Source organism: Cryptococcus depauperatus, chromosome 1 (assembly GCF_001720195.1).
Source record: "Cryptococcus depauperatus CBS 7841 chromosome 1, complete sequence".
Lineage (NCBI taxonomy): Eukaryota > Fungi > Basidiomycota > Tremellomycetes > Tremellales > Cryptococcaceae > Cryptococcus > Cryptococcus depauperatus.
In genome coordinates, this window is record NC_089468.1 from 372,607 (window position 1) to 397,047 (window position 24,441).

The following is a 24,441-nucleotide window of genomic DNA, read 5'->3' on the forward strand; positions in this document are numbered from 1 at the left end:
GAGTAATGCGCCGTAGACCAATTGGCATGCGTAGATAGTGGGCTGATTCTTGGCCATATAGCTAATGGTCGTCCAAATTTCCATGTTGCTGTAAGAAGAGCTTCAAATTTGTCCTGACAGCAGGCCAACATCTGACTTCTCAGCGCTTTATCTCCTTACCACAACGTTCAGAATTAGCCGACGGCAGATGCAGAAAATACACTGATATTTAGTATGCTTATGTCTTGTAATGTGATACAAATACACGAGATTTACAACCACTTACTAATCTGTAAATCACTAATCTTTTTCTCAATGCCATCCATCTATGACAATCTCCTGTCTGTTTCTACGTAATTTTGGGAAATCCAGCTCGCTTCTCATACTCTTCCTCCTCTTCTTCCTCACTTTCCTCCTCATGCCATTGTTTTGCCCTTTCAACAGCTCTTTCCCAGCCCCTGATTTTTTTCAAACGGATTCTTTCATCCAATCCAGGTTCAAAGGTATGAACGCCGGCAGTATTGACCTCGCTCAACGTTTCTGGCCTGTTGAGATCCCATCCAAACAAGCCAAGGGCATGCGCAGCAAGTAATGCTGACCCAAGAGCTGTGGATTCTCTCATGGCCGGTCTGGAAACGTTGAAACCACCGATATCGGCTTGTAGCTGCATTGCCAGATCAGAATTAGTCACGCCTCCGTCCACTTTAAGTGTTTCCAATCTTGTGCCGCTTTCTCTTTCGATAACGTCCAAAACAGCCCGAGTCTGATAGCAGACGGCTTCCAAAGTAGCACGGGCAATATGGGCTGAAGTGGTGTATGCTGTAACGCCAATGATGGTACCCGAAGCTTCGCGGTCCCAATAAGGCGCGAGGAGACCAGAAAAGGCAGTGACAAAGTAAACACCGCCAGTGTCTGGAACCGAACCCGCAAGAATGTCCATCTCAGAGGATTCTTCAATCAGATTCATTTGATCACGGAGCCTGATTTCATGTCAACTTGTCTACGCTACCATTGCATATGCGAAAGAACAAGACATACCATTTGATAGCAGAGCCTGCCACAGCAATAGAACCTTCCAGAGCATAGACTGGCTTAGCATTTGGTCCAGCCTGGAAAGCCACAGTTGAAATCAAGCCATAGTCGCTCCTCACAATATCCTCTCCAGTGTTAAACAAGACAAAGGCGCCTGTTCCGTATGTGTTTTTCGCCTCGCCCTTTTTGAGGCACTTGTTGCCTACCAAAGCGGCTTGTTGATCACCAACTATGCCTGCAATAGGTACTCCAGCCAAATGCAAACCTAGGTTATCGGAAATTTTTTCATACACTTCAGCAGAAGAAACAATTCTGGGAAGAATTGAGGGACGAAGGCCAAAGAACCGCAAGAGAGGAGAATGCCATTGAAGGGTTTTGAGAGATATGAGAAGCGTACGAGAGGCATTCGTGACGTCAATGATATGAAGGCCGCCGTTCTTACCACCAGTCAAGTTCTAAACATGCCAGTCAGTCTCATTATGGCAGCTTTACAGTATGGAAAGGAAGAACCACATACGTAAACAAGCCACGTATCGACAGTACCAAACATAAGGTCGTCAGCGTCATGTGCTGATCTAACAGGCTTTTGGTGATCAAGCATCCATCGAAGTTTGATGGCAGAAAAGTAAGTGGAAAGAGGAATACCCGTGATATCCACAAGACCTTCTTTGCCTTTTCTGAACTTTTGAGGTTTTCTCGATTTGCCTCTGCCAGCCAGGCCAAGACTTTTCATGGCTGATTCGAGTTTTCCGGTCACTCCAGCGCTAGAATCTACGACATCACCCTTGTCGCCAAAAGCAGCTTGGTCGGTACCGGTGCCCATTTCGACTTGTTCAGGGATGAGATCAGAGCCTTTGTTCTTTTCATCTTCTTCATCGTCATCAATCTCAATACCCTCCTCATCGAGTTTCTTTTCGTATTCACGCACAACGCCAATTGTACGGTTATCTCCCCAGACAATGGCATTGCAAAGAGGTTTACCGGTTGACCGGGACCAACAAACAGTCGTCTCTCGCTGGTTAGTAATACCTGTTTGAGATTGAGCAACGAGTGTAAACTAAACGATAGGCAATACTTACCAATACCTTTAATACTATTTCTAGACCAGCCCATCCACTCAAGCTTTTCAACAGCTCCATTGATACATTCTTTCATAGCTTCAACAAGGGCTTCAGGATCTTGTTCGTGCCAGCCAGCACGAGGAAGGATTTGCTCAAACTCGGTTTGGTGCTCGGCAACGATTTTTGCGCGTTTGTCAAAGACGATAAACCGGGTAGATCTGATATAGCATGTCAGTGTACATTATTCAAGATTACTCGAAATTTGTGATTACAAAAAACAGAGATAAAAATGTCAAAAGACAAAAGGCCAAGTAATCAACTCCAGGGCAATTCGGTAAAAGCCGAATATACAACAGACCCAGAATGTCGAGCATAGAAATGCAAAATGATAAAAAAACCCGCGAGCAGGATTTCATCAAGCCGATTTGGCAGACAGCACCATAAAGAACTCATGGAATCGCTTTAGCAAAGTGTTTGGCAATGACCAACCAAATTTGCCTATGGCTATACCGGAAAATGGCCTCGCACCGACATTTCAGGTTTCCAAATACCAAGCACTCACGTAGTACCACAATCCAAACTGCCAATAAACTGGCCATTACGCAGCTCGCGTACACCATCAAGAGGAGTATAGCCCGCAGAACCCTCAAAGTATGACCTTGGAGCTTGAGTAAAGTCGTTGGCAAGAGGAAGAGTAGGTGATCCAGCTCGAGAGAGAACAGACGGGGTAGCAGGACCCGAGTACTCCTCGCGCCGGATAGGCCTAGGACCAGAAACCACGGAAGATCGCCTAGAAAGAGATTGCTGGAGCTGAGGCTGTTGCGCAGGCTGAGAAAAATAGCTGGGGTGTTGATTCATAGAAGGTCGACGGGAGAGCGAGGTTGACTCTGAGGGACGGCGTGGTACTGGCTGGGAAACAGATGATCGGCGAGAGCCTACTGGAGAAGGAACAGGAGATGCCTCGAAAACTGGTGAAAAGCCTCCAGCACTGCCGATACCTCCAGTTGCGAGGGGAGAGGACTGTTTGACAGAGGACATGGACAGATCTATAGGACGGGGCATGCTGCCTACAAAGGAGCCAAACGGGATGGCCAATTGAGTATAGACGTTTTGAAAAAGGAAAGATGAAGAAACAAATAATTAATTGAAAAGAAAAGTTCTTTGATATAATGAGAAATAAGGGAAGAAAGTTACGTTGAGAGTAAGGAAAAAGGAACAACTTCACTTTTTGGCGGCGGCAGAGACCGACCCGGCTGCCGGCCACAGCGACATCATCCGTAGGGACGGGATTAAATAAAGAACAGCCACGTGCTGGCTGTGGAGGTGCAACAATAGGTTTATTTCATTTTCGTCAAATATGTTTAAACAACATCTTTTCTTTATACTGGCAGTATAGTTCTGGGGAAGGACAGAGACAAAGAGCTATAGAGCTGGTCAATGAAGGCAAATGTAAGTGGTCTATTGCTCAGATACTTGGACTGATCAGGGTAGACTTTGAAGAAGACGAGCTGAAGGCTTTAGAAGATCTCTATTAGACTCCTGCAAAAGACTGGTTTGTGAGTAATAAATACTTTTTAACCAAGTCCATTCTGATCCGAGCAGAAAACCTGCCCTCTCGACTCTTCTGCAAACACCCATCCATAGGTTGAGAATGTCACTGATATAGCTCAATGAAAGCTTCTCGGTTTCAAGTTATCGCCTCGATCTGACCGATCTTGCGTCTCTAGCTAAATCGTTTATCTATAATCATCCGCCTACTATAGATTATTGCGAGTGCGCATCGCTCAAGCGTCTACAAGGCGCCATGTCTCTTTGTTGCGCCAATCGTTCGTCCACTACCCTAAAACCTATCCTTGTCTTTTCCAAGTTTCCATTTGACGCTCCCTTCCAAACAACGCCACTAGAGGCGTACACATACATGTGTACCAAAGACTTAGACAGTTGGGAAAGCAAAGCCGATAACCGGTCGTTTTGGGAGAAGTTTTAGTACATGCAGGTATGGATGACAAAGGGACTGGGAGGAAAGTCATTGAATGCGATTACACTTATGATCAATGGTTCCAAAGGAGGGAATCAATAGCCTGATCAGCAGCAGAGGGAGGTGATGGTTCCCAATGGCGGAGGCAGTTCCAACTAGGTTCAAAGATGGGACCAAGTCTTGGACAAGGCTTATACCGACGTGAAACTTTCAGGCCAGCCTGTGCAATGTCCATCCGAAGAAGCTTGCCGTCAAGTGTCGAAGACAATAGGATTTGGTGCCAAAGCGTGACCCAATGAAGCAGCCGTTTTTAAGTATAGTCTTGATGTGGATGGAAACGGTGGTCTCCGAGATTTCACGGATTGTTACGCATGGGTAACTCAGTAATCAAATCCACAATGCCTCCTAAATGGCATATGCAATGACTCAGTATGTTTTTTGTTATGAAAGTCTGCCGATATACTGAACTTTTCACGTCAAAGTAGTAAGGTTACACTATATTCCTCTGAAAACAGACTATTCTGATAAATACGATATTATGGTATTTTTCTGGCAGCCCTCTCTGCTACAACTTTTGAGACTATCCAGTTGATGAATATTCATTGTACTCATATAGCATCTCGCAAAGAAGATTGGTGAAACAGGACAAAAAATTGCTCTTGAATCTTGGTCCTGCGTCGATATACAAGCTTATGTACGTTTTCATCTTGCCCTAACCAAAGTCATTAAATCCTAGCTGACATTGGTCGTTTTCCAGACATTCAGTCTCCTCCTCAAACTTGAGCGACTTCGCGCTTCAGATCGGCAAGCCATGGCTTACCCTACTTATAACACATGGGCATGAGACAATAGCAAAGTCAATCTTTGTACTTGGACTTCTTATCTGCTTTTCTTTCTCTTGGGTTTGAGTTAATTTTTGGGTCTTCTTGAGATGCCTGTTAATATCTTAGGGTGTCAGTTTTGAATTCGCTTAAAATTACAAATAGAAACGACTCCGTGTAGGATTGAAAATGAAAAGAGACCTGTTAAGCAAACAGCTACAATAGACAAAATTTCATTTGCATATATACACCAAATCGGGTTGCAGACTGCAGATACTGAAGCGTGCTGATGAGATTCATATAGAGTGAAATAAGCATTGAGATTTGTATAAATTGTTACACATCTGCCGTTTTGATTAACCCTTGAGGATTGAGAGAGACTACCTATGTTCGTTACTTATCTCAGATCTCAATGAATATGACAAAAATTGGCATTTTTTCTTTCTTTACTTTCGCGACAATGACCTTCTCCACCTGACACATCCGATTGTGTCTTTGTTAAACAGTTGGCATAGAAGAACAGGGAAGAAGATGGTTATATAGTCACAGGCTGCAATCTCATTGATTACAAATAATTCTTTAAGACTCTTTAGAAAGGCGAGCGTATATCCCGTAGTATAGTTCCTCCTCGCCTCTGTCCACAATAATATATAAGGCTACAATAACCATGATTGCGACAATATGGTCAAAGAGATTACTTATCCCTTGTCCACCATCACAAAAGAATGAACATTGCTGGCAGTGAATTTCCTGGCATTAGCCACGGTCCTTTTCAATTTTCTTAGGTCAATACATCAAAGTTTCAGCCAATAAACATCAGTTCAATCCTTCCCCCTTTGCTTGTTTCATTGCTCTCCTTGGATACAGGCTGGCCGTAAAGACATTCTGTTACTTTTCCATCCCTTTAACCTTGCATCATTTACCATCATGTCAATGAAAATGACAACTCAGTGCAAGATCAGCGGAAACCACCACCAGCGTCTGAGATAAAATCAGCAGATACTTTGGGTAATGGTGCAAGGGACGTACTCATATGCCAGTTTGCAGGAATTCGCCAAGGAGGAACCCTCGACTCAGGAGGAACTGTGCCTGGTTGGGCAGATACACCAACAGGAGCTCCACCAGGTGTTCCACCGCCTTGCGCTCCGCCGCCTTCTCCCAGTTCTGCCATCAACGCAGAATACTCTGAGTCGAATGCTGTCTGTTTATTCTGGGCCAAAGAAGGATCACCTCGCCCTCGACAGTCTCTTGCCATGTGGCCTGCATTGCCACAAAGTCGGCAAATGACATTGGCTGAGTAAACACGCTGCTGAGGGCATTCCCATCGTCGGTGACCTTTTTCACCGCAATTTTGACATAGCTGGTTCTCATCGTCTCGGAGTGTACCATTGAGAGAAGCAAGTTCTCGGAGCTGGTTCCTCTTATGGTCGTTTTCGCCTTCGGGCGTAGAAGCCGCCTGAGCATGTTAAAGTCATAGTCTAATGAAATGGTGAAAGGCTTACAGTTTCGATGACTTTGTTGATCAAGGCGACACAAGTTTTAACCTTGCTTTCATCATCCGCAGTAATCAAACAATGCAGCTCATCCTCCTCGTCATGAGGAAAATATCCAGGTCTACCCTTGCCTTCTTTGACACTCCCTTTACCTCTAATGCTAATTTTAGCACCACTTTGATTTTCCATCTTTTTCAGCGAGTTGCCACGAGGTCCAACTAACAGACCGAAAAAATTGATTTCCGGGAATTCTTTGACAGGTATATAGACTTTATCCTGTGGCCTGTTGCCTCGACGCCCTCCCATTTCCATAGGCGGGCGGAAAGTGGGATCAGAATTCGTCGCACGATCAACCAGTTTCTGGCGCTCATCCTCAAGTTTCTTGCGATACCTTAACTCTCTAGTGTTAGTACGACGACCATAGGCATCGTATTGAGGGGTAGGAGAGGGAGAACGTTGGCCATCAGGTGGAACAACTTCGCCCGTGCGAAGTTTGCGATTGATTTCTTCGAGACGAACGTGGATGGCATAATTATCAAGTTCAACTTGAGAGACGTTGCCCATGACAGTAACGGGCATCCCGGGAACATTGACCTTGGATGAAGCATCACCCCATCGAGAACGACGCTTACGAGGTCCCTCTGAAAATTAGTCAGCAAAAAAGCATTGATTAAAGGGGGGATGAACGCGCCTTCATTAGAACCTTCACGATCTCCAGATCTTTCACTTCCAGGCATTTCCTCTCTGCCTCCCTCATCCCATTTCGACCTTGTCTCTCTTCCGCCATCTCGTCTGTCGTCCCTACCATAAGGCTCATATCTCCTAGATTCTCTGTCATCGCGTCTGTGATCATCTCTTCCACGTCGATCATCATAGTCTCTTCTGCTGTCTCGCGCATAAGGGTCATCTCGGGAGTCTCTCTCTGGGGCACGTTCTGGGCGGCCGTTGAAGAACTGGATGTCACTCGGAGGAGGGCGAGAGGTGGGAGTTTGGCTAGGTGGCTCTTCTGGCAATCCAAAGCGGCGTTTGTTGCCAATTGGGACCTATTTACCATCAGAATGGGACGATTGGGAAGCCAGCAAAGCACTCACATCGTTTGTGCCCGTTGTTTTTGCTGCTGGTCTCCACATTTTTTTTGTTTAGTTTTATCAAGAAATAATACTTTTCAATTTAAAATAAAATGTGGCGAATAAGAAAGTGAGATATTTTTCAAATTGTTTTTATTGAATTTATCCCATCTATTGCAAGCCTAACAGATCTTACGAGCGCGCGCCTAATATGCATACGTTATCACCCTATCTTTAATCACATCTAATCTTTCAAGTTTACTTATAATTTAAATCATGCTCAATACAAGTGGTGAGCTTCAATATCCTATAAGACACCTGCTTACCTGTACAAAGCTGCTCTTCAAGGCGGCAAGATTTCTAGAGAAGAATATCGCAGACAGAAAGACCTCGATGCCGCTCGAAAGGCAGGGACAGCCCCAGCAGCAGTTGACGAAGAAGGGCGAGAAATCAACCCCCATATCCCAGAATACATTACCAAAGCACCGTGGTATGCTGATACTGGCCGTCCGTCCCTTGCACACCAACGTATAAACGAGCAAGGCCCTCACCTGAAACTTGACCAGTGGTATGATCGAGGTGCTAAATCTGGGCCAGCAGCGAAAAAGTACAGAAAAGGAGCATGCGAGAATTGCGGAGCGGCAACACATTCACGCAAAGACTGTGTTGAGCGTCCGAGGAAGAGAGGTGCAAAATTTACAAATAAGGACATCGCGGCGGACGAAATGGTGCAAGAGTTTCAAGGTGATTATGATGCGAAACGTGACAGGTGGAACGGATATGATCCTGCTACGTATAAGCATATCGTAGATGAATATGAAGCCACCGAGAAGATGCGTAAAAGATATCGTGAGGAGGAAGTTGATAAGCAAACATCCACAGATATGGCTATAGTCAAGAAACTTGCAAAAAAAGAAAAGCAGGAAGATGACGATTTCGGATCGAGTGATGAAGACGAGGACGACGAAGACAAGTATGCCGACGCAGCCGATCAGGTTGGACAGAAGCTGGATACAAAAACAAGAATCACAGTTCGAAATTTGCGTATTCGAGAGGACACCGCAAAGTATCTCATCAATCTAGACGAAAACTCTGCCTATTATGATCCTAAGACCCGTTCGATGCGCGACGCTCCTGTACAAAACATGGATCCTGAAGACGTAAGCTCTTGTTCTCCTAGCTGCTTCTTGATACTAAGGTCTCTCTACAGATGAAGTTTGCTGGCGACAATTTCCAGCGATTCTCTGGAGACGCCAACAACATGCAAAAGCTTCAGCTATTTGCATGGCAATCATCACAACAAGGTAGTAACATCAACGTACAGGCCAATCCGACTGCAGGCGAGCTGCTTCACAAGGAGTTCCAACAAAAGAAAGAGGTGCTCAAGGGCTCTAACAAGACGTCCATTTTGGCCAAATATGGTGGAGAAGAGCATCTGCAAAAGATGCCTAAGGAGCTGTTAAGTGGACAGACCGAGAATTGTATTCTTTTTCCCTTCGTTTATCTTAATGGAAAATGCTAACTATAAGCAGACGTCGAATACTCCAGATCAGGCCAAGTCATAAGGGGTTGCGAACGTGCTAAAGTTAGATCAAAATATGATGAAGACAGTATGTTAGACATCTTTTATTTGATTTTCTCTCCTCCTGATCCTTTTTGACAGTATTAATAAACAACCACACATCTGTCTGGGGGTCCTTCTATAACCTCTCCACTTCCCAGTGGGGTTTTGCTTGCTGTCACTCTACCATCTCAGGTTCTTACTGTACAGGTGAAGCCGGGAAAGAAGCCAATGCTTCAAGTGCTGTCATAGAATAAGGTCATTGATGTATTCAATCTATTGGAGAATAGATATTGTATTTGTATGTACGAATGATTCATCTACAGAGGTAAATCACTTCTTATTTGATTTTTTTTCTAAACATTGCAACGCATTATGGCCTCAACACTTTTCAGTCATACAGTGAAAAGGAAAACAGTATAGCAATTGCTGTTTAAGGTCCACAATCCGGCCATTTTCAGAGCATACAAATGCTGCTGCCGCCTCAAGCGTTCCTTGTAGCACGATTGGCCCCACCCCGACGCATACTCGACCCAGGTTGTCAGAGTTATCTGTCAAGTCTGCGTGGTACTAGGAGATAGATAAACAGTTCCTGTCGTAAGGAAAGGTGAAGGAGATATAGACAACCCCCATGTAGGACATCGTCTCCATGAATCGGTCGATACTGACAATGAATGGTAAAGATTCATCAGTTATTGGAGTATGGTGGTTATTCACCATTGTATCAAGCAATTAATAGTCTTCAGGTTGTTGTAAATTGAGATTTGGAGCAAGAAGAGATGCATTCGAGAAAGTTGAATAACAACTTTAAATCGCTACAAGAATTTGGATCCGTCTTAATTAACTAAATCGTATTAAAGCGTAGGACGCCGTAATTAAGCTTAATTTCAACACAGGTGAATATAGACCTACAGCCAGTAAACCTTTTCTAATCCTGACCAGGTATAAATACCAGGCGGTTCTCAGAATCTTTCTTGTTACACATGTAAAAAGTCTGATCTATCAAAAAAAATTAGCTGCATCGAAAATTTTTACAACCAAAACTGCTTCGCCTTGACAAGGTCATATTTTGCCCTTTTATTACCAGCCACAAATTATTCCAAAATTAAATAGACAGAGAATGAACCCAAGCTGCTAGAGAGGGAAGGAGAGTATCGAGTTAGATGTACTCGGAAAGGTATCGATGATATGGTCTTGGTTTGGACGGTCTCTCTTGCAGCGGAAAATCTGCTTATAATGCTGTTCACTGTGTCTCGATCATCATGTATGCTATAAGATAAAAGGTGATACATTTTCTCTATATGCTTTACACCTATGTGCCTCGTAAGAATCCTAAAGTTCCAAGCGCGTATTCCACCAATTCTCTCAGTCGCTTCGCTTCTCGTGCTTGTTCTTCTCTAAGCTCTTCCAATCCCTGTTTCAATTCTACATTGGCTATCAAAAGATCTCCATGTATTCGAAAAAAAACCGCCATAACAGCCTGTACCGCTTCAAAATCACGATGGTACTTTAACCGTTGTATTAAAGCACGGATGAATGTCGCAAGGAGATCTAATGAAAACATGGAGCGAAGTTCGAGGTCGAGTGTCGAAGGAGGTAGAGCTTTCATGTACTCGAAAAAAGAGTTGAAATTGCCCTCACCATCTTCTGCATGCAAGCGCTTTGCAAATTCACTCTCCAACCAATCATAACCAATGTTAGCAAGTCTCTTGTTGCTTTCTTCAATACTCTTATGAGGTATCGGAGCAGAAAGATCAAATGCTGGGTTGAGACTATTGGTAGTCGGGAGAAAGAATGGTGCTTTTTCGGGAGCCTTAGGAGGTTCTTTTGGCTTATTGCGTTGCTAATACATTGTGTCAATTGGCTTACTAGAAATAAAAATGGGAGAAACCAACCTTAATAGTTTCCAGGTTGAGTAAAGTCTGCCATCGCGAACGAGGAATAAGCGAAAGGGTGACAAGCTCTACCGAGAGCTGATCCGGAGTGGTATAAATGTCTTTATACTCTGCTGCACCAACCTGTTCTATGCCCTCAATAACTACAAAATCGGTCAGATAATCCCTGTGCAAATCTCAATGGGACAAGAACAACTAACCAGCATCATCTTCCAATCCTTGTACACTAGGTAGAGCAACTTCTCCTGCATCTTCTTCTTCAATCTGTTTTAACGAAATATCCATAAATTGCGCTTTATTTGCCCACAAATGTACCCCAACGCTATCTGTATGCGCTGTGGCTAAAAAGTCACCAGTGGGGGAGAACGTCAAGGTAGTAGCAACTGAAGGAGTCCTAAAGGCATCGATGAGTTTACCCGTAGGAATGTCAAAGGTACGTATGATGGAATCAAGAGAGGTGGAAATGATCCATCTCGAATCGGGAGTGAAGCATACGTCTAGTATACGACCTTTGAAGCCTTGTAATTCACGAACAACTCGGCGAGTCTCGATGTCAAGCAAACGGATTACAAGATCATCACAAATGATGCAAAGGAGACCGCTGTCGCGATTGAGAAGTAGGGCCGTAATAGATGACTCCATCTGAACTTCAGAGATTTTCTGAGTAGAATGGAAGTCAAAGAACTGCATAACATCAGTGCGATCTGATCATAGGTTTTTTTTTTTTCATCAAAGAGACCTACATGAAGCTTACCCTCAAGCGTGCTAGCAACTAAAACAGTGTTGAGAGCGTCTGTCACCAGGCCTGTTATGGCTTTCTCTGATTTCCCCTTCTCCTTTTCTTTGTCTTTCCTCCCTTTATTCTTTACAACAGTCTTACTCTGAGCAATTATCTTGGGTTTGCTCTCACCAGGAGCAGCGCCAGTAAGTGCATACCTCTTTCTCTCCTTTCCGCTTTGCATATTCCACATTTTGATTTCGCCTGTTGAAGAACCAACAATGCCAAAGTTTCCACATGCTGTCACACATACAGCTTGGGCATATCCATCTTCAAGTTGGAATACCCATGATCCTAACCGCTTCTCTTGTACTCGCCAGGTTCGTGCGATGCTGTCTCCTTGATGAGCAGTGATGACATTTTCCCAGTCTTTTGAACGAGTAGACGAAGAAGAAAGAGACATGATGGGAGGGTATTTAAGATGGTCGACAGTCACGCTTAAACCGATGGCCTTCTTCACGAGAGATCCTGATTGGCTGTCAGTTCAAGATTCGTTGAAAGAGAGAATCAACGTGCCTTGCGAAAGTTCAAAACTTCGGGAGTCTCTTACAACACTAGTATATCTCAGCGCCCTATCCTTGCCAGCTGTCAAAATTTGCTTCCCATCCTCGCCATAATATCTAATACAAGTTGGAGGAGCATGATGACCACCTCGCAGCTTTAAAAGTCGTGGCATACCCGCAGGAGAGTCACAGACCCATTGCTATTGTCATTAGCCAACGCTCTCTGTGGGCCAGGATGTGAAACAAACCTTGACGCTATTGTCGACAGAAGAGGTTATGAGCAAAGGTTGACCTGCAACCCATTGGAGACCCGAGATACCTTCGTCATGGGCTCCTCTAAGAGTATGTAACACTCTTCCGCCTTTGCTCAAATCCCAGATTGCTATTGATCCTGCAGTAGAAGCCGTAGCCAATATAGGCGGGCCGTCCATTCTAAAAGACATCCCAGAGATGCTTCCATCGTCATTTTTCATTTGCATTACTAGTTCGCCATGCTTAATGTCCTGGATCTGAATAGTGCCATTGGCATAACCGACGCCAACCACATCGATTGCAGGAGATTGTTGTATGGTTGTTACAGCTGAAGGCTCTTGAGGTGTTGGGTGTGGAAAGGAATGGATGAGGGCACTTTTCTCTCAGTTAATGGCGGAAATTCGAGCTCAAACTAGAAAACATACCATGTTCGAACATTCCAGAGTTGCATTTCTCCTTCTTTACTGCCTATGAGAACTTTATTGAGGTATGTTGCCGGGTGCATAAGAACGTTTGCGGTGAAAGATTTGTGAAAAGTTATTGTGTTCTTTAGATCTATATGCGTTGCATTAGCAACTCTTGGTCAACAACCATTACACAGAACGTACGACGAGTAGCCAATTCAAATACAAACATCCCAGTTCCATCTTCCTTGAGAACCAAAAAGTCCTCACCAAAAATAAGTATCTTTCCTAAGGGAGATGCGTCTGGAGATGTGAATGAGGCAACCTTTGTTTGTAAATCAACTGCATTCCGAGGAAATTTGACCAGAAACTAACCTCCTTGCCTCGGTGATATTTGATAACTTTTGATCCGGCTGAGGCATAGATATCGGTTCCAGTCATGGTCAACGCATTGATATTGGCCCCGGAATCAGGTCCTGTCATGAATGAGCCTTCGGCTTGGATCTTTTCGAGTCAAACTCTGCTCACCAGCAAAGACCAATGTCATCCTTGCAGCATCCCACATGAGCCAACTACGCCCCACTGACGTTGTGATGTTTACTGTTGGCATAGCAAGAGCACCCTGTGGTGTATGAACAAACATTGCGAATGACACATGGTTTGTGACATGCCCCAGAGCTCTGAAAGGTGCAAAAAGACGGCCGGTAGGAGAAGATTGAGATTTCGAAGGTCCAGTAGCTGGTTGAGCTGAATGAGGCTGCTTTTTTTGCCGCTTGTTTAGCGGAGCCTCTGTTACGGCCGTCATAATAGTTGATTTCGTAAGCTTTTTGGCTCAAAGGTTGGCTTCAAAATCTTTTCAGAGTCAAGATTCTTTCAAAAATAGAAAAGTCAAAACCTTTGAAAGATCCAAAGTTTAATATTACGTAATTTTGAGATTCCCTTGAAGTTCCCATCTCAATATAATATAATTGATAGAGCTTGGTTTGTTTTCTACTTTATATTTTTATTTCAAGTGTTTGAATAAAGACTTGCATATGTTTTATAAACAACGAGTGGACAGAACAACACTTAATAATTGTTTCTGTGATTATACTTGCAAGTATAGCATTACATAGTCCTATGGTTTCCACGGTATCCAGTCTTCAAGGGCCAACAATCTATACAGCTTCCTGCGCCGAACTTTCATTATATTCTCAAAGCCGGCAAAATTATTTATGCAGTTGATCTCGCATTGAAGACTCGCTCTGATATGTAAGGTTAGATATAAATGGATCGGTTGATGATATGAAGAGGATAAAAGAAATGATTCAAGTATCTCCTGAGGCTCAACCAGACGCAATTGCACTTTCTTGGTTTCAAAACAGGAAAGCTTTTGAGGAATCACCTTGCCTCCTTTTTCCAATAGTTGACGACTTTCAATCATGGCCCTTTGGCGACACTGTAATGAAAGTAGGTGATAACCATTTCTTGTGATAACCACCTACCTAACGCATACAACATATGAAGGTCTAAGAGCACGGCATCGAGGATGAACTATACCTGAAGACCAGTATTGAGCCCAGTTTGAAAGCTATCAGAAGGAGAGTTTTACGAGATTCATCATTCAAAGTATCCGTTGAAACAGGCATCAATTAACGACAAGAGGATCATATGCAAGAATAGCTATTTATTATGCTATCCATAGAAACAAGTCTTTTGTAGGTTCAAACAAGACTCTAATCAGCAAAGAGAAGAGCTCTTGACAAAGATGGCAACATCCAGGACATGAGGCTACAACTTTTCGTAAAGTTGCTAAAGATGCAATGGAATTGAGACTGATCGGCAAATATCTTAGCAAGTTTGTGTATGATCTATAAAGTACATTTCAGATGCTTGAAATCATCTTTATATCTTACTGATAAAATGGTCGAAAGCCAAGCGTTATCTTATCTTTATCAATTAGCCGATCGGAGATTTCAAACTCTCGGAATCAATTCACAAATTTGTTATCACTATTCATAACAATTATCTCTCAAAGTTCATTCTTCATATGGCATCTCAAAACCCTGTCATACTGGATGAGTGTAGTACAAATTGACTTCTCTACAAGTCTTTCACTCAGTAAGACGCTAGAACACTTTATCACTGATACTATTGCTCATATTGATGACGGATTAGAGAAGTGTCACAAATATTACCAATAATTAAGATCCACACTCTGTACCAAAAGGTCACAATAATGCAACGTAGATTGCATTAATATCTATTGGCTATATTCCATGGAATAATTCCAAGGTTCTGACAAGAAGCCAGTGAACCAGCCGGATCAAATGAGTTTTATCCCTCTCTTTGCAGACAAAACTTATACTGTGATCCAAGATGGATGGAAGAGGAGCCTATAGTATATCGCATTGTATTTGTCCTTGCTCCGGTGCACTGAATCATACCAGCTGCCAATGAAGCACGCATCTTGCTGCCGCCATCCAGGCTGAGGATGATCATCGGCTTTACCTCTGAAACTCTGCCTAAGACCATGATTGATATCCTCAACAGTTTTGGAAAAGAGATGTGAGTATACAGAGAAGAACAGATAGTCACCCTACTGCTCATGCCGTCAATTGCTACAAGGGAGAAGTCTAAGAATGAGGCTAGAAACTACAAGTTATGCTGTCTCTGACTCTAAGCAATTGGCCGCCCTTGCGGGTCTGAATATCTCAGCAACCCTGTGCTACTCATCCCTCGCTCTCCGAAGGTAACTCTTGTCAGAACCTTGGAATTATTCCATGGAATATAGCCAATAAATAATAATGCAACGTAGATTGCATTATTGTGACCTTTTGGTACAGAGCGTGGGTATTAATTATTGGTAATATTCATGACAACTCTACCATATGAATTCTTGCCTTCTGCTATTCATTTTATCTCCTTTCTCGCCCCACAAGCGCAACAAATCTTGAATGAAGCTGAAGATCTGAAAAATCCCTAGGGTTGATCACCCAAGATTATCTGGGAACCTGAAGACGAGCAGCTTGAGACAGTGACCATTTTGTCTTCTACCATTGATGTCCTTTGGATACCTGAAATCAACATCATGTTTTGATACTCTGACCACATTTCAGGTCTAATCATAACGAAGTACTTCACATGTACTTCCCCCTGGTCAATGACGCCTTTGCGGACGATGATTTGAAAGCTATACTTGCCCAAATATGCCGCTCCTTAGTACAGCTTCGTCTCCGAGTGGGCGCCATCATCGAGGTAGGTCACTTAGGGTGTTGTTATTCTACAACGAACATACAAGAACATAGACCGGAGGTCAAGTAGATTCCTCCGTTTTGGAATGAAGGTCGAGATGGAAGGAAAGAAAAGACCGTAAACCTTACTGGCGCAGGGAATGCAATCATGGGTAGTGTGGGCGTATCCTTCATTATTGAGCAAAAAGGTCTTTTCGTAATTACCAAAACTGAGAACGAAAGAGAATTGTGGAATGAAGAGAGTCCTTGGGAAAGACTGAAGGCTATGTTTGTTTAGAATGTCCATCTTGTGCACTTGACTGAGATCACCACTCTATTGTCATGCATCGCCAAATTTGTCAAGGCGATACTTGTTGTGGCATATAACATGGGAGTAATTTTACAGTCCCCAAATGGGGGTTGCCAAATGTTATCAAAATGGTCGTAAACCCAAAAGAATATATTTAATACTTGCTTGCAGCAGGTTCTACTCCATCAAAACCCATTTAAAGGTGTCCAACTTGGACAGCAGTCTCAACAAAATCGCTAGCCTCATCTTTCTCAATGACCTTGATTGAACTGACTTTTTGCTTATCAAAAAATACACCGTAAAACTTATCGGCTTGAGCAAGCATTTCGGACTTGAAGGTTGTCGTGATAAACTGAGCATCCGAAGAAAGATTATGGATCATGCCTACAAATGTCGTATCAGTCTTGTTCTAGCATGTGCTATCAATCACAACTTACTAGCAACAGCAGTACGGTATTGAGCATCTAGATTGGCATCAATCTCGTCAAAGAGGTAGAATGGCGCAGGATCGCATTTTTGAATAGCAAACACTAGAGCCAAAGCCACAAGAGATTTCTGACCACCAGACAGTTGCTGAATACGCTGTCCTTCATCGTGTTTAGAATTGAATGAAACACGAATAGAAACACCAGTGTAATTGTCAATGTCGCTTTTTTCACGATTCTGTTCTTGAGACTCTTCAGAGTCATCATCCTACCTAGATCAACTTCTGAAGCCAATACTGGTTTAGTCGCAAACGTACTATAAATCCATCCATCCTCTTCTGCATAACCAATTTGCCTTGGCCCAACGGTGCAAGCTGTTCAAAAACTTCTTCAAAGTATTTGGAGACTTGCTTGAATGTTCTCTCAATTGCCTCGTCTTTGCGCTGATCAAGTGTTTCAATCAGTTCCTCGATTTTATCAGCAGACTGATGAAGCTCGTCGCGACGCTCTATAAGCTCATCGCGCTGTTTAGTAAAGTTATTGTATTGCTCAAATGCCTTCTTGTTAACATGGGCGAATTTTTTGAGACCATCATTGATCTTGTGTAGATGCTTTATTATCTGAATTTAAAATGTTAATATTACTTCCTGGAAACAATAGAGCGATGACAAAGCAAATCGTACCTTGTCCGATCTCTGATCAGTATACTTTGAAAACGCCTCTTCTGGTAGAACACCTAGATCTCGGATGGCATTGTTACATTCATCTTTTCTGGTGATAAGGATTTGACGCTTGGTAAGGTATCTCTCAGCATTTTTTTGGACTCGCATAATAGTTCGCGTGTTCTCCATTTGTTCGTTTTGAACACGCTCGAGGTCTTCAGTGATTTTGGAAATTTCGGCATTAAGTTGGCTCATGCGATCTTCAGAGTCTACTCATACGGTCAGTACACTGTTTGCGACCAAAGATACATGAGAAACTGACCAGAAATTTGTTCGTTGAGCTGTTCAATACTGCGCAAGATACGCTTAAGTTCATTTTTGCGCAGCCCTATTTCCCCGCTTTGCAAGACACCCTCACCGGATTCCCCTTCAAGTCGATCAAGCTTGCTCCTCAGCTCTTCCTTCTTTCTCCTAAGATTCTCTGTAAGTTCAATTTCTAATCTGTTCCTTTCGCCGACCGCCTTTAATTTAGCTTGCGTTACTTCAAGAAGATTCTGTTTTTGCTCTTCGACTTTTTGTGTAAGATCTTTCAGTTCACGAAGCTCATTATCGGTCAGATTTTGACGCAAAGGAGTCTTGAGCTCGTCTTCATAACTGACGCGTTTGGATCTGGCATCTCTCAACTCTCCCTCGGCCTCTTGCAAGGAGCTTTCTAGCTTCCTTACACGACTTCGAGCATTTTCCTCTTCACGAGCAGTCCAAGTAAGTGCCGTTGACAACATCACTCGACTGTCAAGTATTTGCTTCTTCTTTGCTTCAAGAACTTGTATTTGACCCATTGTGGTGGAAATCTCTTGTTCTAGTCGTGCTAAGCCAGACTTGATCTCAGCATGGCGTTTAGAGTTCGTATCGTGATCAGTTCGCCACCTTTTGGTAGCCTTAACTGCATCCAATCTTGATCGTCGAACGTCATGGTAACCACCAGTCATTGCACCCTTTCGGTCCACTCGATCGCCTTCTACTGTGACAGCATTCAAGCCATGACTTCTGGTATAATGAGCAGCAGTTTGCAAATCCTCACATATGATTGTCCGTCCAAAGACTTGCTCAAAAGCCATGACGTACTCGCGATCAAAACGAAGTTTTTGAATGATAGGAATGGCGTCATTAGCTTTGGGATAGTTAACGGCGTGCGATTTGAGGCGATTGAGAGGCATAAAAGTAACCCGACCAGATTTCTCACGGTTCATAACTTCTAGGAGACGGGAAACAGTTTCGTCATTGTCAACAACAACGTGAAACAGGCTAAGATGTGTGAGTTGAGTTCTATCATTATGTTTTACTCGAAGGATGGAATTTACGAGTTACCAGCAGTGACTTCAACAGCAGTTTTGTATTTGTCAGATACTTCAAAAAGTTCATATAGAGGGCCATAAACGCCCTCAAGATTCAGTCGTTTGGCAATCTGACTAACTGCTCGGAGACCATTACTGGCATCCTATCCACATGGTCAGCAAGCTCTCTAATTACTTTAGTATCGATAATACCTTGTCCATCATTCCCATTAGAGATCTCTCAGCGGAGTCCATTTCGTTTTTCGCGTTTGACACAACCTGGCCAAGTTTTCCATCTTCGCGCCAAAGCTCCCTGTACATTGTTCAGTGCTGCATCAACCATCGTAGATTGATAAACTTACTTTCTCTGCTCTTGCATCTCATCTAATTTGGACTTCAATGTCGTAATTTCTTCTCCCATCATGAAAAGATTCTCTCTTCGTTCTCCTTCGTTTTTGGACTGCTCTTCAGACCTTTTGTTGACCTCAGCCAATTGCACTTTGGCATCTTCCACTTCTTTTTGTAGGGTAGTCACGCGTTTGCTTTGGTCTTTTTCGTAGTCTTTGAGCGACTTGATCTCAGCTTTCAAATATTTGTCTCGGGTGGCTTGAGTGGCAAACTGTTGAGCACGGCCTTGTTTGGCAAACAACAACGCAAGCTTAGATTGAGTGGGTTCAAGCCTGCAATCGTTAGCGGGAGTTGGATAAAATTATCGCTCACGCTTCTTTAGCATTTTTTTCATCTGCAGCCTTCTGTTCCACATCTGCAATCATTGCATCCAATCTCTCATTGGCGTCTTCAATCGTCCGTTCCAATGCCTCCAACTCTTCGGTCAGCTCTTGCCTTCTTTCTTCACCTGCTTCTCCCGCTGCCTCAAAATCTGCAATTACACATTCGATTTCGGTACGTGATCGAATAAGGCTGTTCAGCTCATCTTCAAATTGACGAAGAGCGAGCTGAGTTGTAGAAAGGGCATGTTTTGCAGTAGTTAGAGATTCTTCGTAGCGCTATCCAGGGTCAGTACAATCAAGGTAGATAGACAGATCACGACATACCTGGACCTCCTCTTCTCGCTCATTGAATTCTTTTCTTTTTTCATTACTGTTGTGTATATCCTGCCTTCTCTCTGCTTCCACCTCATCTAGTGCATTGGATACATCTTCTAACTCGCGCTGGTGAAGTGCATACTCAAGGCATCGCCTCTCTCTGTCTTTCTCTTGGTATTCCTTCAGTTCTTTCTTTTCTTCTTCAAGCTCATTTAAGCGTTCTTCAATGAACGTTAGCAACTCGGCGATCTTATCCTTTTTAGAGTCTATGATGCAGTTGGTCACTAGTACAAGCAATCGAAAGATCATGTCATACCTGTTTCCTCCATAATTCTTGTCGATTCGGCCCGCTTCTGTTCATAGACTTCTGTACCAGCGACATCTTTCAACAACCGCAATCTCTCTCGATCACTCATGTTGGTCAAACGAGTAATTCTCCCTTGAGGGACGATATAATAAGGATTGGCTTTTGAGAAGCCTGCGCTTTCTAGTAACTGATCGACTTCTGATTTACTGGCGCTTTTCCTGTCAAGGGAGTATTCATCTTTTTTCAAACCGATAGTACGTCGAAGGACAAGCTCGGGCTTTCCGGTCGGGAAACGGCCATCAGAGTCTGCGGATCGTGAGACTGGTTCATTGCAGCATGAGATGAAAGGTGGACATACTGTCAAAGACTACCTCGACATATGCAGATAACGTTATTGTCGTGCTTGTTCCTTCATGAAGCAACCTCTGTCTCTCTTCTCTGCTCAACTTTGTATATTGATCAGAAAGTACAAATCGAATAGCTAGTTGTGGCGTCAACCGCGCTTCGCCAATGGCCCAGAAAATATACCAGAGAAAAAATTTGATTTCCCACTGCCGTTTCTTCCTACAACAACATTATGGCGTGATCTGTCCATATGTCAGCTATTCGGCTGCTATAAACAGACTTTGATACTTGCGAGAAAGGCTCAACAGCGACTTGGTCTCGATAAGACTTGAAGCCTATTTCTGGGTCAGCCCCAATCCTTCTCAATTAATAGCAAATGAAGTCGACCCTGTATTGTGATAGTTTTGATGTACTGGTCTTTTGTGTCAGTATTTGAGTCGTCAATTATGATTTGTGCGCTCACCATGTTCAATTATCAGCCTTTCTCCAAGCACTTATGCTGGCCTAATGATCATACAAATAAGTAAAAATGCCAAAGAGAGAAAAAACAAATTGTGAGTTATGAATTCCACGCGTGAACCATTTGCTCATATTTCGCGTGAAATGTCGCGTCGGCCGTTACGTAAATTTGTAAGGGAGATGCTGATGAGAGCAATGGGCTAAAATCAGATGATGTTAGCTGAGCACCGTTGATTGATTGCGGTAATAAAAATGCATGAGCTAGATAAATTTCCTTTGGATACATGCATATATGTAGCCCACAAACAACAAGACCGTCTTTATCAATTCTATAAAACTAGCTTGCCCAAAAGAATCACAAAAAGCTCTACACGTGGATGCAAAAAGCCGTCAAGATTAATGAGAGATGTATTGGAAGACAAAAGACACTTCTGGTAAACCCAATTCTGCTCGAAGAAGATCATCATGCAGCTTTCCAAGCTCTTGATTAGGGAAATGATTCCATCTGAGTAACATTTATTAGCAACTGGTCAAAGGGTAGAAAGGAGAGACTCACGTGCTGGAATCACCATAGAGCAAAGCGGGAGCTTTGATGAACTGTTTTCCGTCATGACAACGTTTACACTTATAGGTGTCATGTGTATCACAATCAGTCTTAGTATTAAATTTAAAAAGTTGACGCAGATCGTCAAAGGTAAAATGGCGAGCGGTATCTTCTGCTTCGTCCACAACACATGCCGATAGGTTTTGCTTCTGACATCTGTAAAGATGTTGAGAACCTTTGCAGTACAATGAAAAACAACGGGAACGTACTGTCTTTGAAAAATCTTCTCTTCAATCGTTCCAGTAGTCTGGAATCGATACACAAAGCATTCTTTCTTCTGGCCATCTCGCCAAACACGAGCCAAGGCTTGTTGATCACTGGCAGGGTTCCAATCCTGTCCTCATTGAGTACTTTGTTTAAATATTAAAACATAGACTTACAGGATCAAAGAGTACGAGTCTATTGGCGCCAATCAAATTTATGCCACATCCACCAGCCTTAGAACTCAGAAGGAAAACGAATTCTTTGCCTTCTGGATTGTTGAACTGCGCAACAATTTTGGATCGCTTTGGAACGGACATACTTCCGTCCAGTCGCAAATAACCGTACCGTTTACCTCGACACAATTTCTCCATCAAGTCTAAAGTTTGCGTAGCGTTAGAAATAAGAACTATCTTGTCATCTGTGTGATTTCTGATATGGTCGAGCATCCTCTCTAGCACCACAAACTTTCCTGAATACTCGCAATTTAATGTCCTATCCCGACCTTTTCCGCGATAGTCTTCAGGTAGTACGTTTTCGCTCCCAGGCAGATCTTCGGGAAGATTGAGAAGGTCTGGGTGATTGACGAGCTTACGGAGCAGGCCAATAGCCTTCAAAGGTTGTGAGTCTTTACCTCGAAGAAGGCGCTGAACATCTTTGGATGTGACAAACAAGTTGTACAAAGATGCTTGAAGGGGTGAAGGACGACAAAATACAACATGTTCGTATTTGACAGGCACTATGAAGCTTTAGCAAACATACAATGTCAAGCATTTAAAGCCATACAATATTTGGACAACAGGTCATTGGTTCGTCGAATAATAAACTTGCTAACCAATCCCCCAAGCTCTTTCAATTTAACATCACTCTCAGCCTTTTCCTTGTCGGTTGCATCGGCATCTCGTCCTCTCAATATCTTTGACTCGAAGTTCTTTCTAAAATCAATTTTGGAGCCAAGGTATTCGGGATTTGCAAAATTGAGAAGAGCAAAATATTCGGAAAGGTCATTCTGAATAGGAGTACCAGTGAGGATAACCCGTCGTTGGACCTTGAGTGATGTAAGAGCTTGGAATGTAAGGGTCTCTACAGTTTTTGCTAAGCAAAGATCAAACCAATCGTACAAAGCAACATACCAGCATTCTTCAAACGATGACCTTCATCGGCAAGTAGCAGCCCTATTTCGCAGTTCGCCAACTCTTCTTGTAAAGTTCTCAACGTCTCGTAAGAGACGATCATGACTGGTAAAGTCACGCTCCTTCCCCTAGCTGTTACCCATCTCCTTACAGCTGGGATCAGCTCTGATTTTCCACCTTTACCATCCACAACCATTGGATTAACAGCTCCAGTCCCAAGCCACTTGACAAGCTCGTTGGCCCAATTACCAACCAGAGAGGTAGGGCAGGCAATGATAACCTTTTCGCAAGTAGGCTTGCTAGCAAGAGGTGACTGCTTGAGAAGAGTCCATAGAAGAGCGATACATTGCAAGGTTTTTCCGAGACCCATCTCATCGGCCATGATGCATCCCCATGCTCCTTCTGCCATAAGACCGGTTGTGCAGCGGTAAAGAAACTGTGAGGTAGTGAATAAGTTTGTTACAAGTCAATACCAACAAAACGTACCTTAACACCTTCTATTTGATGCGGTCTAAGCACCTTGGACAACCTTGGGTCAATAACAACGGGAACTTTAACCTCTTTCTTTTCTTTCTTTTCGTCTACTATGCCTAAAATTGATTTCAAGCTCTTATGTGGTCCTCTAATCTCAGCCTCTTTCTTTCGTTTCTCTTGTTCCTCTTTCTCCTTGTCAATCTCTTCTATCGAAGGCTTGTTGTCGATAGTGGGATCAAAAAGAACGATAGCGTGATCTGCCATAGGATCATGTAGAGGGCGCGGAAGAAGGGTGGGATGCCGTCTGGCACCAAGAGAAGCATAAGAGAGAGTATGGATAATAGGCTCGGATGTTTTGGAATTGTACATTACAGGGATTGAGAATGATTTTGTAAAGACATCATTCTTTCCTTTTGGTTTGAAGACAGGAAATTTTCGGTTGCACCATTTCGCCATATCTCCAAGAACACCATCTGATCCATATTCCTTATTGCCCATTGCAAATTTCCCCATTTTACTTGGCCGTGCATCATCATCATCGTCTTGCTCATCGCCACCACCTTGTTCTTTGTACGAAACTTTTTTGCGTTTTCTAGCTGGTAAATCCTTGGAGCGTGTTGATGAGGATTTAGGGAGTTTGAAAGGTTTTGAAATGAGACCAAAGCCGGCAGCGGTAGCACTTGTACAGGATGGCTCACCTGGGCGCTGAACAGGCTTGCGGAGCATTTTAATAGAGGAGTTTAAAAATTCAAAACAAAAAAACGAAGAAAAAAGTGAAGCAAAAACAGAATTCCAGATACAAAATTGCCTTTTATTATCTTAAGACGGGTGGCGAAAAAAGTCGCGTCGTGGTTGACCACCAGTCCAGTCAACCGTGTCGCGTCACAATGACGTGGCTTTTTATAACCTCTATAATGGGGAGGCCAGTTGCTGTGAGAAATCCTTAGACAGCCGTCGTGTGGCAACAGAAAATAAAACAGAAAAGCTTAGTGCAGCGACAAGATAGACTGGGCCCCACAATCCCACGTCCAAGCGTTCAGTGGAGGTCAACATATATAAAGAGGTGGCAAGTAAAACAAAAAAAAATCTCCCACATCGCGTTTGC

General features: G+C 43.2%; 7 protein-coding genes across 7 annotated transcripts; 2 read left to right on the plus strand and 5 right to left on the minus strand.

Moving 5' to 3' along the window:
- Positions 1-328: 328 nt before the first annotated feature.
- On the minus strand, positions 329-3,134 carry L203_100157 (glycerol kinase; the record flags this gene model as incomplete). Its single annotated transcript, XM_066209620.1, has 5 exons — positions 329-959; positions 1,018-1,466; positions 1,529-2,040; positions 2,091-2,290; positions 2,635-3,134. The coding sequence occupies 5 exons, from the start codon at positions 3,132-3,134 to the stop codon at positions 329-331; spliced, it is 2,292 nt and encodes a 763-aa protein (XP_066065717.1).
- Positions 3,135-5,829: 2,695 nt separating this feature from the next.
- Positions 5,830-7,494, minus strand: L203_100158 (branchpoint-bridging protein; the record flags this gene model as incomplete). The annotated part of the gene is made up of 5 exons (XM_066209621.1): positions 5,830-5,852; positions 5,901-6,327; positions 6,374-7,005; positions 7,056-7,407; positions 7,456-7,494. 5 exons carry the CDS (start codon positions 7,492-7,494, stop codon positions 5,830-5,832), a joined length of 1,473 nt encoding a protein of 490 aa, XP_066065718.1.
- Positions 7,495-7,707: 213 nt separating this feature from the next.
- L203_100159 (pre-mRNA-splicing factor SLU7) lies at positions 7,708-9,249 on the plus strand (the record flags this gene model as incomplete). The annotated part of the gene is made up of 5 exons (XM_066209622.1): positions 7,708-7,723; positions 7,768-8,591; positions 8,642-8,912; positions 8,964-9,041; positions 9,095-9,249. 5 exons carry the CDS (start codon positions 7,708-7,710, stop codon positions 9,247-9,249), a joined length of 1,344 nt encoding a protein of 447 aa, XP_066065719.1.
- A 1,055-nt stretch (positions 9,250-10,304) lies between these two features.
- L203_100160 (uncharacterized protein) lies at positions 10,305-13,629 on the minus strand (the record flags this gene model as incomplete). Its single annotated transcript, XM_066209623.1, has 10 exons — positions 10,305-10,835; positions 10,888-11,030; positions 11,088-11,571; positions 11,631-12,133; positions 12,182-12,368; positions 12,417-12,795; positions 12,846-12,975; positions 13,029-13,149; positions 13,200-13,300; positions 13,353-13,629. The coding sequence occupies 10 exons, from the start codon at positions 13,627-13,629 to the stop codon at positions 10,305-10,307; spliced, it is 2,856 nt and encodes a 951-aa protein (XP_066065720.1).
- A 2,318-nt stretch (positions 13,630-15,947) lies between these two features.
- Positions 15,948-16,334, plus strand: L203_100161 (uncharacterized protein; the record flags this gene model as incomplete). Its single annotated transcript, XM_066209624.1, has 2 exons — positions 15,948-16,061; positions 16,128-16,334. The coding sequence occupies 2 exons, from the start codon at positions 15,948-15,950 to the stop codon at positions 16,332-16,334; spliced, it is 321 nt and encodes a 106-aa protein (XP_066065721.1).
- A 208-nt stretch (positions 16,335-16,542) lies between these two features.
- Positions 16,543-20,931, minus strand: L203_100162 (uncharacterized protein; the record flags this gene model as incomplete). The annotated part of the gene is made up of 16 exons (XM_066209625.1): positions 16,543-16,730; positions 16,784-17,039; positions 17,089-17,391; positions 17,455-17,702; positions 17,756-18,738; positions 18,795-18,931; positions 18,981-19,080; positions 19,130-19,240; positions 19,488-19,774; positions 19,823-20,079; positions 20,130-20,426; positions 20,479-20,601; positions 20,649-20,707; positions 20,758-20,800; positions 20,853-20,877; positions 20,929-20,931. The coding sequence occupies 16 exons, from the start codon at positions 20,929-20,931 to the stop codon at positions 16,543-16,545; spliced, it is 3,420 nt and encodes a 1,139-aa protein (XP_066065722.1).
- Positions 20,932-21,320: 389 nt separating this feature from the next.
- L203_100163 (uncharacterized protein) lies at positions 21,321-24,062 on the minus strand (the record flags this gene model as incomplete). The annotated part of the gene is made up of 7 exons (XM_066209626.1): positions 21,321-21,429; positions 21,481-21,684; positions 21,738-21,862; positions 21,909-22,468; positions 22,516-22,812; positions 22,863-23,298; positions 23,349-24,062. 7 exons carry the CDS (start codon positions 24,060-24,062, stop codon positions 21,321-21,323), a joined length of 2,445 nt encoding a protein of 814 aa, XP_066065723.1.
- Positions 24,063-24,441: the final 379 nt, after the last annotated feature.